We start from the raw sequence: 16,661 nt of genomic DNA, 5'->3' as shown, positions 1-16,661 counted from the left end.
CGTAGCATATTGGTAACCAGTTCGTAACATATTGGTAACCAGTTCGTAACATATTGGTAACCAGTTAGTAGAATATTGGTAACCAGTTAGTAGCATATTGGTAACCAGTTACTCTTATAACTGGGTAGTAACGTAAATACTACAATAGCAACAATGGGGTTAAATAGGACCACAGCAAAACATCCCCAAACATCCGGAGTGGGCGGAGTCTCATTCTTTATTTTCTTTCATTACAATAAAAATAGTTTAACAAACAAAGACGTCATTCTCTCTATTTTAGTTATTTACAGTTGAAGATAAAATGACCGGTCAAGTCCATTTCATCTGTTCTTGGCTCCATTCCAACCCCTGCACTCCCCGCTAACTCAGGAAGGCTTGCTGAGAGCTCTTGGGTTATTGCCATCTTTGACGAGGTATACAGGCTATGCAAGATTATATGATTGGTGGTGATGACACTTGTTTCTATACAGACATCACTGACTTTAATGAGTGTTGTTTGGAAGTGCACCATGCTAGACCCGTTTGTTAGAGGAAGTCACCAGTGAAAGAAAACGTTAACCATAAACCACACACTCTCCGCTGACTCCAGGGGGGTTAATACAGATGTAAGACTTTCATTTGATCACTCTTTTGCTGCTGAGAACTTGCAGATTAATTAATTGAAAATCTGCACTAACACAGTTATATTAACAATATGACACTTTCATGTAGCCTCATTTTGACTAGCCAATAGCCTGACCACCGATCAGGCAAAATTATGGACTAAACATTAAAGTCCTGTTGCTGTAGAATTATTTTGCTGCGACAATACAGGTCAAATTAAGATCCTACATCAGTACCAGGTTGTCCTTCCAAAATGACTGATGACCATGTAATTGATAGGGAGGTTGTTGTTGATTACCAAAATAATTATCCATAAAAAAGACCTAGAAACTGTGGATGAAGGTGTCCCTGAGGGAATTCAGTGTTAAGAATGTGTATTGTAAGTGAGTGTCTAATGTGCCAACATTTAAGACATTCCTTTCTACTTAAACGCTATCTTGCATTTTCAGGTTCTTTTAGCTAATGGAACAACTAACAACTTGCTCATATGACCACATGGAAGGACACATGACTTTGTGTGACAGATATACAATACATCAACACGTTTTTGGCTCAATATTCCAAGCACCCTTTACACTTCATAAAGTATCTATGCCTAATATAGCACTCAAATCAAAATGTCACATAACATTGTTTTACAGCTCTTCTGCAATTGTACATAACTCTCCTCGCATTATGTACACATGGTATGTATAGGTAACTGGCAAAACAAAGGAAACACCAACATAAAGTGTCTTAATAGGGCATTGGGCACCACGAACAGCCAGAACAGCTTCAATGCACCTTGGCATAGATTCTACAAGTGTCTGGAACTATATTGGAGGGATGCTTTGGTGTTTTGTTGATGGTGGTGGAAAACGCTGTCTCAGGTGCCACTCCAGAACCTCCAATAAGTGTTCAATTGCTTATCCCCATCCATTAAAAAGTGCAAGCATGCACACACACCCAAGCACTAATAACCCCCTAGCTATACTCTTTTGAGACCCCTCTTTCAAAATCACATCTTCTAGCCATGGTAGCAAAAAACTAATGGGCAACTGGGCATTTTTATACATCACCCTATGCATGATGGGACGTTTTAATTGCTTAATTAACTCAGGAACCACACCTGTGTGGAAGCACCTGCTTTCAATATACTTTGTATCCCTCATTTACTGAAGTGTTTCCTTTATTTTGGCAGTTACCTAAAAGTGATTCTGGACAAAAGTGTTTGAGGAATCAGAGGAAGGAGAGAAATTGGAGTAATGTGCCCAAGAACTCAGTTGGGCACAGTTCAGAATGTTTTGTTATTGCAATGGTTTGTTAAAGCTGGGCTAAATAGACATGTGTTAGTGTGATGACTAAACTATGCGCCATCCATTTTATTTTATTGCCCTTTCTGATTCCTTGTCAACACCCTCATCAGGTATTTCTATCCTTTTGACCAATGGAATACATCATGAGGCAGGCAGGGGAGAGTGGCCTGATACTGACTGCATCATTATGCAGACACAAGAACAATCAACAGCAGTACAAATCATATGCCTGAGTAGTAGTACTGTAGTAGTAATAGTAGGTATTGTAGAAAGACATATCAACAAAGCCAGAACAAACAGAAGACATCAGAATAATCAGCAGATACACTTAAATGACACTAAGAACCCAATCTGTCAATATTCTGTTCAAAACAAAGGAATATAGCACAATTCTGAAACACGAGGATGGATGGGATTAAAGCAAACTCTACATTAGTTTGACATTAAAGAGAGCAAGAGAAGAGAGAGGAGAAAAGAGCATGTCTAAGTAGTCCAGAGGTTTTGTTGTATTAGTGACGGAGTTCAGCACCGTCGCTATGGCAGGGGTCAGAAGTTAGAGGTCAGAGTGGTTCAATCAGGTCACTGGGTCACTATGGCTGTCAGAGCTGGTTCCCAACTGGGTCACAGGCTGGCACAGTGATGAAGTTAATGACATCTCAGTGTCACATTGGATCCCATGGGCATGGTGGACACAGCCGTAGAGTAGCAACACACATGGTCCAAACACACTCTGTGGGCACAGAACCCACAGCCCTGACCTTTCCTTATACAGGAAAGGTACCGTACAGCACAGTGCATTGCAGTGCAGGAGAGACTCACTGTATGTGGAGCCACTCGTTTTCTACGTTCCTTCTGGGATAATCAATACATATTCTCAGGGTGGAAATTCAAAAAGAGAAAATGTCTGAGTCAGAGAGTATGGGGTCGCTGGCAGGCTGGCTGGATGGCTGTATGGTGTCTGACTGTCAGCCAGATAGATTTTTTGAGTCCAGTGGAGGGGTGTGTAGAGGCCCAGTGTTGAGCGTCCTGAACCTCACCCCTCACTGGCTTCACAGCCCTCTGGATCTTCATTCCACGGTACGCCTACAACAGAGAGAAATAGGTCAGACTCACCCCTCTCCAAGATAACTGGCATAAAACCAGCAGCAGTTGTTTTTTTTAATCTTTCTTTGTTGATGGTGATCGAGATTAACATGAGCATTTTTACATTTAATGTTCTTGGAAGTGCAAAGCCCTCTAGCATGATCTGATGGAATAAGGATATACCTTGCATTTAAATGAGAAAGCGCTGTACTACTATAATGTGTGAATAGGACCTAGGTGCTTACCTTTCAGCTAGCCATGCCCTGCTTCTGTTATGTCTTCATAGCTCTCTGCTTCATCCACACACGTCAATCCTTCACTTCACTCCTTCATTGCCACATTATTATAATCCAGAGAATGAAGCAGTGGAGGTGTCATCTAAAAGCTCCTCTTTCCAAACTGCCTGGTGATTCCAGTGACATCAACAAGCCGAGGGATGGGTTGGTGTTGACATTCATTCCGCATCCAAACTCAAGTTCATCATTTAAGTTGTTTAATTTCAGATAAATTATTGAATTTCATTTTCTCTGGCAAATCATCCCAAAAAGAGCAATACAATGATATCCACGTTCCAGTGTTTGTTTATAACATAATTGCCTTTTCTGTTCCAGGGGGAAAAAAATCCAAGAAGTGATTCTTCCTTCAGTTTCACATGAAGAGCAAGTCACTTGTCAAGAAACACCGTTTCTTGTTGCTTTCAAAGTTAATATAAAAAACATGTTCATAAATTATTAAACAAGGTTCAGTAGATAATAAAATAACACTTCTTGCATTTCTCTCCTGAAATAATCACTTGTGCTTTCCACAACAACAAAAAAACATTTAAAATGAAGCAGCAGACTTTTGCTAGAGGTTATCCATATTAAAAATAGTATTTAAACCTAGTAAGTTCTTCTCTATCTGTATCGGTTGGATGTCCCCTTGCCGTTTGACGAGGGCTCTTCAAGCTCATCATCCTCAAAGCCGTGAAACGTGGATGTGTCGCTCTCTGAGGTGGTGCCAAATAGTTCCTCTGCCCTGGCAAACGGCCTGCTGTCCTCCTTCTCTTCTGGGCGTCCAGCTGGCAACAAGATGACAGGATGAGGACGGCATAACAGCTACAGTACAGCAATCAGTACAGCTTAGTCATAATCATGGTGTGGATGCTGTGTAGCAGAGCAGGGTACTCACTGGAGCACCGGCAGACTGAGCAGGGTACCCTCTCCCCAGATTTACCCCTGTTGGAGCCTGGTGTGCACCGGCACAAGTTACAGTAGTTATTGGTACTGGCAGACCCACCTGGGCCCTTCTGACCTGCAGAAGAAGGCTGGATCAAACACTGAGCCCTGAACCAAGCATTCAGACATTTTAACAATTTATGGAGAAAAAAAAACGTTTTCAAAAGACCTCATTAGACAGGGCTGACCTGAAAATGATTAGTGTACATCGTTAGTTAAAATGGAGCTAGTGAATTTGCACTGAAGACAGAAATCACATGTTCAGAGCCCAGTGGAGGTAGTCAGCCATGAGGTGCAGGTGGAACTTTAAGCTCAGGGTTCCTAAACCTGGTGCAGTGTTACACTTACAGAGGTGCCGCTATCCCTACTTTAGCGAATTGACTGCAACAAAGCTTGAAGAAACATGCAAACCATGTACTAGGAAAAGCAATGATGTTTAAAATCACCCCCACATATGCTCTCTGTACATTTCTGTTGCTGATAGTGACACCAGAAGAGAGACATTTTAGAGGCCTTGAATACGAGTGTCTTACGTTTGTGTCTGTCAGAGCGTTGTGTGGAGGGTGACCGGGAGGACTCGGACCCCTTCTCCTCTGCCAGGTGGGAATGGGTGTAGTGGTAACTCAGCCCTGTACGGTTTTTGTAGCGCTTCCCACAGACTGAGAGCACAAAACAGAGACAAAACATTCACTTCTTTCCTGAGAATGTGTCTGAGACAAATTGCATTTACAGTTGAAGTCAGAAGTTTACATACACCTTAGCCAAAAACATCTAAACTCAGATTTCACAATTCCTGAATAATAGCAGAGAGAATGATTTATTTCAGCTTTTATTTCTTTCATCACATTCCCAGTGGGTCAGAAGTTTACATACACTCAATTAGTATTTGGTAGCATTGCCTTTAAATTGTTTAACTTGGGTCAAACGTTTCGGGTAGCCTTCCACAAGCTTCCCACAATAAGTTGGGTGAATTTTGGCCCATTCCTCCTGACAGAGCTGGTGTAACTGAGTAAGGTTTGTAGGCCTCCTTGCTCGCACACGCCTTTTCAGTTCTACCCACACATTTTCCATAGGATTGAGGTCAGGGCTTTGTGATGGCCACTCCAATACCTTAACTTTGTTGTCCTTAAGCCATTTTGCCACAACTTTGGAAGTATGCTTGGGGTCATTGTCCATTTGGAAGACCCATTTGCGACCAAGCTTTAACTTATCCACATAATTTTCCTGCCTCATGATGCCATCTATTTTGTGAAGTGCACCAGTCCCTCCTGCTACAAAGCACCCCCACAACATGATGCTGCCACCCCCGTGCTTCACGGTTGGGATGGTGTTCTTCGGCTTGCAAGCTTCCCCCTTTTTCCTCCAAACATATGGTCATTGTGGTTATTATGGCCAAACAGTTCTATTTCTGTTTCATCAGACCATAGGACATTTCTCCAAAAGTACAATCTTTGTCCCCATGTGCAGTTGCAAACCGCAGTCTGGCTTTTTTATGGCGGTTTTGGAGCAGTGTCTTTTTCCTTGCTGAGCGGCCTTTCAGGTTATGTCGATATAGGACTGTGGATATAGATACTTTTGTACCTGTTTCCTCCAGCATCTTCACAAGGTCCATTGCTGTTGTTCTGGGATTGATTTGCACTTTTTGTACCAAAGTACGTTCATTTCTAGGAGACAGAACGCGTCTCCTTCCTGAGCGGTATGACGGCTGCGTGGTCCCATGGTGTTTATACTTGCATACTATTGTTTGTACAGATGAACGTGGTACCTTCAGGCGTTTGGCAATTGCTCCCAAGGATGAAGCAGACTTGTGGAGGTCTGCCATTTTTTTCTGAGGTCTTGGCTGATTTCTTTTGATTTTCCCATGATGTCAAGCAAAGAGGCACTGAGTTTGAAGGTAGGCCTTGAAATACATCCACAGGTACACCTCCAATTGACTCAAATGATGTCAATTAGCCTATCAGAAGTTTCTAAAGCCATGACATCATTTTCTGTAATTTTCCAAGCACAGTCAACTTAGTGTATGTAAACTTCTCACCCACTGGAATTGTGACACAGTGAATTGTAAGTGAAATAATCTGTCTGTAAACAATTGTTGGAAAAATTACTTGTGTCATGCACAAAGTAGATGTCCTAACCGACTTGACAAAACTATAGTTTGTTAACAAGAAATTTGTGGAGTGGTTGAAAAACGAGTTTTAATGACTCCAACCTAAGTGTATGTAAACTTCCAACTTCAACTGTATGTGTCACCCATCTTCAGTTCTAGACACATTGGAGATTTTGTGAAAATTCTAAAAGACCCTTAAGTCAAGATGTTTTTGTCAATGCACTGAAAACATTAGGATCCATTTCAACAGCAGGTCAAATACCCACCGACACAGTTTCAGGTAGTTTTCAACCTTTAAGCATTCATGTCATTATTGTTGCAACATGGCTTTATTGCATCTTCAAGTGTGCCCAATAAGGTTGCCAAATAAGGTCATATCTGTAGACTAAGAAAACATGCCATGAGAATTTCATCAAGTTGAGTTCTGTAAATAGACTGATAGGATCCAAATGTTGGAGTTTGGCTTATCTGTTGGAGAAAGGAATGAAAATACAGGGAAATGGTTCACTACTCAGTAATACGGAACACTCTCAGGAGAAAGCATAACCCTGATGTGGGAACATAAGGACAGTGAGGGAGAAATGTGTGGCAAGAGTCACACATACAACATGGACTCATTGTTAAGAGAACGGATGCACAGTACACAAGTTACACCAATAAGATCACTAGGAATACTAATCAACTATGGTCTTTAACTACATCAAACAACTTCAAAATGTCCTAAGATACAAGTAAAAAGGCAACAAGTCTAGACACTGGAGGCTGCAGTTTTTGACGTATGCTTTTGTTTGCATCTGTCTGAAACAGAGAAAACACAAAGCAAAACAGAAAAAGAAAGGAAAGAAAATGGTATGTGTCACTCAGTAAGAGTCACCACAACTAAAGAAAATCCAATACCCCTGCCTAGGTTTTCCACATGCAAATTGTGTGCCTACTGGACTACTTGAGACGGTACATTGACAACACTGGTCTCCTCTCTGTGCTTCTCATTCATGTGGAAACACATGCCTCTGAGTTCTGCAAGGGGGATTTGAATGACTATTATGTACATCATGTTGATATGTTAGGGTTTAATTTAGTTTGAGTTAACGCCTGTGGGCTAGCTTGTTGACATGCTGTCCATAGGGAACCACAGCACTTAATCCCCAAATGCTATTTGTTGAGTTTATTCTTCTGATCTGTGTATATGTATTTGTATATACACTGAGTGTACAAAACATTAAGGACACCAGCTCTTTCCATGACAGACTGACCAGGTGAATCCAGGTGAAAGCTATGATCCCTTATTGATGTCACCTGTTAAATCACTTCAGTCAGTGTAGATTAAGGGGAGGAGACAGGTTAAATAAGGATTTTTAAGCCTTGAGACAAATGAGACATGGATTTTATTCGTGTGCCATTCAGAGGGTGAATGGGAAAGACAAAAATATTTAAGTGCCTTTGAACGGGGTATGGTAGTAGGTGCCAGGAGCACTGGTTTGTGTCAAGAACTGCAATGCAGCTGGGTTTTCACGCTCAACAGTTTCCCGTGTATATCAAGAATGGTCCACCCCCCAAAGGACATCCAGCCAACGTTGACAACTCTGGGAAGCATTAGAGTCAACATGCGCCAGCATTCCTGTGTTTGTTGAATAATGTTTTGAATACCTCTACTCACCACCCTCACACAGGTGTGGGAAATTGTAATTATCCCCTAGGCACTTGCATAAAAACGATGGCACATCTCTTGATGCTCTGATGAAGGCATAACTGTCGAAAAGCGTTGAAATGAGGTGTTTGAGGTGTTTTTTGTTTTGTTTTGTAAACATTTTGGAGTGCTGCCATTTCCCAATGTTATTGAACTTGGGATTTCAATTGACAGCACCTAATCCCTTTGTAGAACGACTTCCAGAACAGACCAGAGAAATCAATATAACTTTTGAATAACTAGCTTATTGAGGCATGGTAGTACATAATCTCTCTTTAGGAGAATGTTCTTAACAAAAACAAACCACTTGAAGTGGAGATCAAATGTCTCATGACTGGATGATATAATAATTGATCCGATATGTGAGGAAGGTCGATCATTTCTTGACTTTTCTACTTACTGTCACAGCCGTATGGCTTGTCCTGGTCATCCATCTCTGTCCTCCTGCGGCCTGAACCCCGACCCTGTGGGGACAAAACCACCATCACCATGGTAACCAATCACACGACAGCGCTAGTCCTGCAGAGGCCCCAGTGATTCAGTGATCCAAAGGAAGTTGCAAATGAAACAGAAACCTACAGTACAAGCCCATATCATACTAAACTAAATGTCCAACTGAAAAAGACCACCTTAGAAAGGTAAATATAGCACACTCAATAGAGTGCATCAATGTAGCAAAAATCTTTCCTGCCAGCCAACAACTATGTGGTAGAATATATTTCTAATGCATTAGATGAAACGGTGATTCATTAAAATAGCATTTTGTTGGAAAGATACAGAGTAGAAAGCGAAGGTGTTTTGTATAAGAATTTACATTTTTACAAATAAATACGATAAAAAATGTAATTCACTGGCAAAGAAAGCAGCCAACAAAAGATAAGCTAATTTCTACAGGTGCATTCAACTGGCTGGCAGGAAAATATCTTAGGTGAGATGGTAGTTAGTAGCTATAGGTCGTCTGTTTCCTTTGTCATCAATGTCATAGTAACAGTCTGTATGGAGGAAATGTTTCTCAGGACAGGTCGTTTCTGAAGCTTATGCCTGGGTTGTGTTGAAAAACATACTAATCTACAATGAGTATACAAAACATTAAGAACACCTGCTCTTTCCATCACAGACTGACCAGGTGAATCCAGGTGAAAGCTATGATCCCTTATTGATGTCACTTGTTAAATCCACTTCAAAATCAGTGTAGATGAAGGGGAGGAGACAGGCTAAGGAAGGATTTAAGCCTTGAGACAATTGAGACATGGATTGTGTATGTGTGTCATTCAGAGGGTGAATGGGCAAGACAAAATATTTAAATGCGTATGAACAGGGTATGGTAGTAGGTGCCAGGCGCACCGGTATATGTCAAGAACTGCAACGCTGCTGGGTTTTTCATGCTCAACAGTTTCCCATGTGTATCAAGAACGGTCCACCACCCAAAGGACATCCAGCCAACTTGACACAACTTTGGCAAGTATTGGAGTCAACATGGGGCAGCATCCCTGTGGAACACTTGACACCTTGTAGTCCATGCCCCAAAAAATTTAGAGGGCCAAAGGGGAGGGGGTTGCAACTCAATATTAGGAAGGTGTTCCTAATGTTTAGGAATAAGAGCATATATATATATATATATATATATATATATATATATAAGAGCACTTAAACTACAGTACCAATATTAATAAATATTATAATGAATTGATTCAGATCAGTCTCTAGCACTGAGTGTTATTCAGACAACAGGAAGTGCTCGCAGCACAGATAATGATGCAAATATAGTACCACAGAGTTTCTAAACCCAGAGGCCCAACATCACGAGACTTCCGAGAACACTTGCGAAGCAGACTTGGCAGACCAGACCGGGGTTTGAGAAGACAATGACTGAAAATTCATCCTTAATTCTAAAAGGCACACAACCTAGTTTCAAGCCAATGTCTTAAGTAGCTGAACATGTTATTACTCAAAAACATTATATCGAAAGAGTGCCTTTGATTTGATGGCATGCACACGCGCATTTGGGGCAAAACCACCGTTAGATGGTTATATGCATGATCTTAGCTAGCTAATGTAGCAAATGTGATTTCTACTGAATGAGTTATGAACTAGGGCAGTCATGTACATTAGCAGCAGTTTACTACAGTACAGTATGTCTCTGTGGATCACTTACTCTGCCTTTTCCTCTGTGTCTTTTTTTGGGGGGGTCCACTTCATAGTCCTCATCGTCATGGTATGCACCTTCAGCTGCGTCCGCCTCCAACACCCTCTGTGGTGGGAAAAAAAGGAATAGACGGATCAATCTCTTGTCTGGAGGCCAAAGACACTGCCTGTCTCTCAGTCTGAGGAACAACAAAATTAGGTAATAAAACATGTTCAAAAAAGATGGTTGTAATAAACTATAAGGCCATAAACCTCTGATACTAGCTATTTGCATATTTAAAGCGCATTATGACAGTGTGCCCTTTTATACCTTTCCAGGCAGTTCTGGTATTAGGCTCAGACTGGTTATAGTCATGGCAGAGGTTAGGTAAGCTGATCCTAGATCAGAGTACTCCCTTTCCCTTTAAGCCATTGGGATAAAACTTCATTAGGACCCACCTGGATTTCTAGGAGACTCTCCTCATCCTTAGAGTTGTTCCTCTGGTCTAGGCCCTCCCCTCTGAGAAGAGCCTCCAGTGTGGTGTCCTGTGTGGGAAGCGTATCCTTGCCTGTGAGTCCTCCATCTGGATACAGAGCAACAAACACACACAAATAAATCAAACAAACCTGGGAGCCGCCCCTCACATCAGTTAAAGTAGACATGTATACCAGTAACTCTAAAGACACTGACAGGCATCACCCCATCTAGTCAGTCTTTCCCAGGAAGATACAAATGGCTTGCTTTAACAAAGCATCACTATAAATGCCAAATCCCTTCATTAGGGAGGTATGATACTTTCTGTATAACTTATGTTTCTATTCAGCAAATGAAGGATACATTAATCCAATGTGTAATGCCTTGTTACAAAGCTAGTCTAATCTGGGATTGCTATTTAAAGCACGCTACCAGGGACGACCTGCCATAAAAATAAATAATGCAAAGCCATAACTAAACAAACCTTAACCCTGGGTCGCTGATTCTCCTAGTCAAACTAGGAAATGTCCATAAACGTAGGTACATTTGTGATTTGGGTGAACTGTCCCTTTAATGTGAAATGTTCCAGAGCTTTTCTGTTGAGATAGAGGTCAAAACAAAGAGTGTGGATGAGATAAAACACTAACATTGGTTGGTAGTCAGTCTATCATGGACATCATATTCAAGACTTTCTCTTCACTGATGGATATTTCATTCAGTCTTATGATTTTAGAAAAGAGGACAGGCTTCAAAGCCTCAAGCTAGCATACCGTCACAGACACTCATCTCCCCAAGTAAAATCACCTAGCAGTCTCAATCCCTGAGCTGAATGGTAACATGCAGCAGTTGATAAGAGGTGAGGATCTGAGTAGGTAGAGGTGGAGATAATGTTGCACGGTATATCGAAACTTTGGAAATACTTTGATACTGGAACATGAAAAATGGTTCGGTACTAGAATTTTTGTTACTTCCGTACTTCTGTCAAATGTGTCTCGCATCATATACGGATTAAGAGGATCGAGTGTCTAGTAATTTGTCTGATTCTTCTCAAGGAGGCAGTAGCTAGCCAGGATACTTGCGCTTGTGTATGCAGTCGACACAGCTTGAGCCACTTTGAGAAGCAAGCGAGAGGAGACAGCATGGCTTCTTCTTGCAAAAACATCCTACCTCCACGCTCACAACTTGTTGACAAACAACTTGTTGACAAAACTGTCTGCAGAAGTGAACTATAGGATTATTTTGATTACAGAGCAGATGAGGGCCATCCCACCAAAACAACTAAGCAAAACACAGGCAGAAGGGGCTGACCAACTGGCGAGTGTCTTCACTGACATTTTCAACCTCTCCCTGTCTGAGTCTGTAATACCAGCATGTTTCAAGCAGACCACCATAGTCCCTGAGCCCAAGAACACTAAGGTAACCTGCCTAAATGACTACCGACGCATAGCACTCACATCTGTAGCCATGAAATGCTTTAAAAGGCAGGTTATGGCTCAGATCAACACCATTATCCCAGAAACCCTAGACACACTCCAGTTTGCATACCACACCAACAGATCCACAGATGATGCAATCTCTATTGCACAGCACACTGTGCCTTTCACACCAGGACAAAGGAACACCTATGTGAGAATGCTAGTCATTGACTACAGCTCAGCGTTCAACACCATAGTGCCCCCAAAGCACATCACTAAGCTAAGAACCCTGGGACTAAACACCTCCCTCTGCAATTGGATCGTGGACTTCCTGACGGGCCGCCCCCAGGTGGTAAGGGTAGGTAAGAACACATCCGCCACGCTGATCCTCAACGCGGGGGCCCCTCAGGGGTGCGTGCTCAGTCCCCTCCTGTTCTCCCTGTTCATTCATGACTGCATGGCCTGGCACGACTCCAACACCATCATTAAGTTTGCTGATGACACAACAGTGGTAGGCCTGATCACCGACAAGATGAGACAGCCTATAGGGAGGAGGTCAGAGACCTGACCGTGTGGTGCCAGGACAACAACCTCTCCCTCAACGTGATCAAGACAAAAGGAGATGATTGTGGACTACAGGAAAAGGAGGACCGAGCACACCCCCATTCTCATCGACGGGGAAGTAGTGGAGCAGGTTGAGAGCTTCAAGTTCCTTGGCGTCCACATCACCAACAAACTAACATGGTCCAAGCACACCAAGGCAGTTGTGAAGAGGGCACGACAAAACCTTTTCCCCTTCAGGAGACTGAAAAGATTTGGTATGGGTTCTCAGATCCTCAAAAGGTTTTACAGCTGCACCATCGAGAGCATCCTTATTATTCAGTTGTACATCTACATGTCTACCTCAGTAACCTCATTGTTGCTATCCCTGCATTTCAGTTGCATGCCTCCTTGCACTTTCAATTTGCCTTCATTGCACATTTAGACTTGCCATTTGCCTTCATTGCATATTTATACTTCCCACTTAATAACATACATTATACTTAATTGTTTTACTTGTACATTTTTTGTACTCTTATATTTGCACTTCTGGTCTGATGCTAACTGCATTTCATTGTACTGTACTTGTACTTGTTCAATGACAATAAAGTTGAATCTAATCTAATCCTGACGGGTTGCATCACTGCCTGGTATGGCAACTGCTCGGCCTCCGACCGCAAGGCACTACAGAGGGTAGTGCATATGGCCCAGTACATCACCGGGGCCAAGCTTCCTGCCATCCTGGACCTCTATACCAGGCGGTGTCAGAGGAAGGCCCTAAAAATTGTCAAAGACTCCAGCCACGCTAGTCATAGACTGTTCTCTCTGGTACCGAAAGCGAGCGGTACCGGAGCGCCAAGTCTAGGTCCAAGAGGCTCTTAAATAGCTTCTACCCCCAAGGCATAAGACTCCTGAACAGCTAATCACCCAGACTATTTGCATTGCTTCCCCCCACTCTGGAACGCTGATGCTACTCTCTGTTATTATCTATGCATAGTCACTTTAATAACTCTACCTACATGTACATATTACCTCAATTACCTCGACACCGGTGCCCCCAAACATTGACTCTGTACCGGTACCCCCTGTATATAGCCCTGCTATTGTTATTTACTGCTGCTCTTTAATCATTTATTATTCTTATCTCTTACTTTTTAAAGGTATTTTCTTAAAACTGCATTGTTGGTTAAGGGATTGTAAGTAAACATTTCACTGTAAGGTCTACTACACCTGTTGTATTCGGCGCATGTGACAAATACAATTTGATTTGATTTGAACCCAGACACGTCACAAGGGCTATCAAGCTGAAGCATTGGTTTAGAATGTTGAGGTCCAGTTGCGGGTGTAGTAGGAGAGGGTGGAACTAGGTTAAACTGGGCCGACATTCCACAAATTTTCTCATTCATGAAACATCTGATCTTAATAAATGCTTCTGTTCCCAAAACTAGAATCTGTTCGGAGCACAGTGCACTAAACTTTAGAGACTTGATGCTTTGCAAAAGTTTGAAAACATTTTGTTGTGTAAAAGGAGTGCAAGGTTGATTTGAGTTTGTCTACAAGTGCACTTCACAGAGGCGGTGTTTCCTAATGGAAATATGCAAATACATTCTACAACGCGTCAATAGGATCTCACTAGCTCGTGCTTGGCTTTGCCCACCTCCTTGCTTATTCTGCCCACTATGCTTCATTTGCTCCAACTGTAAACGATACAGATTAACTATCTTGGGTTAGTTATAAATATCTTTGAGCAAAAGGAGTTACAAAACAGTGCAGTGCAGTGCAAGGGAGGTTTAGTTCTAAAACGACATAAAAAATATTTTAACCATGACATTTGCATTGTAACATTGTCGTTATTCTACTAGCAACTAAATTTGAATTATTTTTGAGTGACAATGACATAAACATCTATTCAGCATCTCATTCATGTGAGCATTATAATATGATTACAACCCAAAAGTAATGTGAAATGCACTCATAACGTGACAGTAAAATATTTTAGACTACTTTACATATGTCTGGGCTTGCTAGCAGTAGCCAGCCAGCAGCCCTGGGCAGATAATTGCACCCTGGATACTCTTTGGGAATCGTATGCTGTGTAAAATCCATTTATTTCTATGGTGTGTAGACGATTGCAATATAAAAGCTTCAGAAATTAGCTTCAAAGTGTTTATGTAGTTTTGGAACTAAACATTTAATAAATTACAATATTTAGCTGTAATGAATAATGTCTATGGAAAGTCATTTGACCCAATATTATGGCCACAGACTAGCAAATTAACCCTGATATGTATCAAATTACATTTAAAACAGTTTAGACTGTCATTGTACAATTATTTTGTTTGCTCTAAGTAGTGCTGAGCGATAAATCGAAACATCAGATATTTTTCCTTTATTAAACAACTAACATTAAAAAAAATCTGAGCTCAATCCGCACATCGCAGAGTTATTAAAACTCGTTTTTCAACCACTCCACAAATTTCTTGTTAACAAACTATAGTTTAGGCAAGTCGGTTAAGACATCTACTTTGTGCATGACACAATAAAAAATTTTTGTAAACAATTGTTTACAGACAGATTATTTCACTTATAATTCACTGTATCACAATTCCAGTGGGTCAGAAGATTACATACACTAAGTTTAAAGAGCTTGGAAAATTCTAGAAAATTATGTAATGGCTTTATAAGCTTCCGATAGGCTAATTGACATCATTTGAGTCAATTGGAGGTGTACCTATGGATGTATTTCAAGGCCTACCTTCAAACTCAGTGCCTCTTTGCTTGACATCATGGGAAAATCAAAAGAAATCAGCCAAGACCTCAGATTTTTTTTTGTAGACCTCCACAAGAGCAATTTCCAAACGCCTGAATGTACCACGTTCATCTGTACAAACAATAGTATGCAAGTATAAACACCATGGGACCACGCAGCCGTCATACCGCTTAGGAAGGAGAAGCGTTCTGTCTCCTAGAGATGAATGTACTTTGGTGCAAAAAGTGAAAATCAATCCCAGAACAACAGCAAAGGACCTTGTGAAGATGCTGGAGGAAACAGGTACAAAAGTATCTATATCCACAGTAAAACGAGTCCTATATCGACATAACCTGAAAGGCCGCTCAGCAAGGAAGAATCCACTGCTCCAAAACCGCCATAAAAAAAGCCAGACTGCGGTTTGCAACAGCACATGGGGACAAAGATCGTACTTTTGGAAAAATGTCCTCTGGTCTGATGAAACAAAAATACAACTGTTTGGCCATAATGACCATCGTTATGTTTGGAGGAAAAAGGGGGAGGCTTGCAAGCCGAAGAACACCATCTCAACAGTGAGGCACAGGGGTGGCAGCATCATGTTGTGTGGGTGATTTGCTGCAGGAGGGACTGGTACACTTCACAAAATAGATGGCATCATGAGGCAGGAAAATTATGTGGATATATTGAAGAAACATCTCAAGACATCAGTCAGGAAGTTAAAGCTTGGTCGCAAGTGGGTCTTCCAAATGGACAATGACCCCAAGCATATTTCCAAAGTTGTGGCAAAATGGCTTAAAGACAACAAAGTCAAGGTATTTTAGTGGCCATCACAAAGCCCTGACCTCAATCCTATAGAAAATGTGTGGGCAGAACTGAAAAAGCGTGTGTGAGCAAGGAGGCCTACAAACCTGACTCAGTTACACCAGCTCTGTCAGGAGGAATGGGCCAAAATTCACCCAACTTATTGTGGGAAGCTTGTGGAAGGCTACCCAAAACATTTGACCCAAGTTAAACAATTTAAAGGCAATGCTACCAAATACTAATTGAGTGTATGTAAACTTCTGACCCACTGGGAATGTGATGAAAGAAATAAAAGCTGAAATAAATCATTCTCTCTGCTATTATTCTGACATTTCACATTCTTAAAATAAAGTGGTGATCCTAACTGACCGATTAAATGATTAAATGTATTAAATGTCAGGAATTGTGAAATATAAATGTATTAAATGTATTTGGCTAAGGTGTATGTAAACTTCCGACTTCAACTGTATGGACCCATTACCAGTAAAACATAATCAAAACCTATTTCTTTCACTTACTTGCTGTGCTGTTTCGTTGTTCATTTGATCAGTTGTTTCATTCTCAA

At 41.4% G+C, this 16,661-nt stretch overlaps 1 protein-coding gene across 1 annotated transcript in view; it reads right to left on the bottom strand.

Moving 5' to 3' along the window:
- Positions 1 to 207: 207 nt before the first annotated feature.
- LOC120060224 (zinc finger protein DPF3-like) overlaps positions 208 to 16,661 on the bottom strand; it is a 44,203-nt gene continuing 27,749 nt past the window's right edge. Inside the window, exons 4-10 of the mRNA XM_039009377.1 lie at positions 10,576 to 10,700; positions 10,148 to 10,243; positions 8,393 to 8,456; positions 4,732 to 4,857; positions 4,152 to 4,274; positions 3,227 to 4,041; positions 208 to 2,981 (exon numbers count right to left, since the gene is read on the bottom strand). Coding sequence (XP_038865305.1) covers positions 3,878 to 4,041; positions 4,152 to 4,274; positions 4,732 to 4,857; positions 8,393 to 8,456; positions 10,148 to 10,243; positions 10,576 to 10,700 — 698 coding nt within the window. The 3' untranslated portion in view covers positions 208 to 2,981; positions 3,227 to 3,877. The remainder of the gene's footprint in view (positions 2,982 to 3,226; positions 4,042 to 4,151; positions 4,275 to 4,731; positions 4,858 to 8,392; positions 8,457 to 10,147; positions 10,244 to 10,575; positions 10,701 to 16,661) is intronic.

This window comes from Salvelinus namaycush, chromosome 15 (assembly GCF_016432855.1).
Source record: "Salvelinus namaycush isolate Seneca chromosome 15, SaNama_1.0, whole genome shotgun sequence".
NCBI lineage: Eukaryota > Metazoa > Chordata > Actinopteri > Salmoniformes > Salmonidae > Salvelinus > Salvelinus namaycush.
This window is presented reverse-complemented; position numbering and strand designations above follow the sequence as displayed.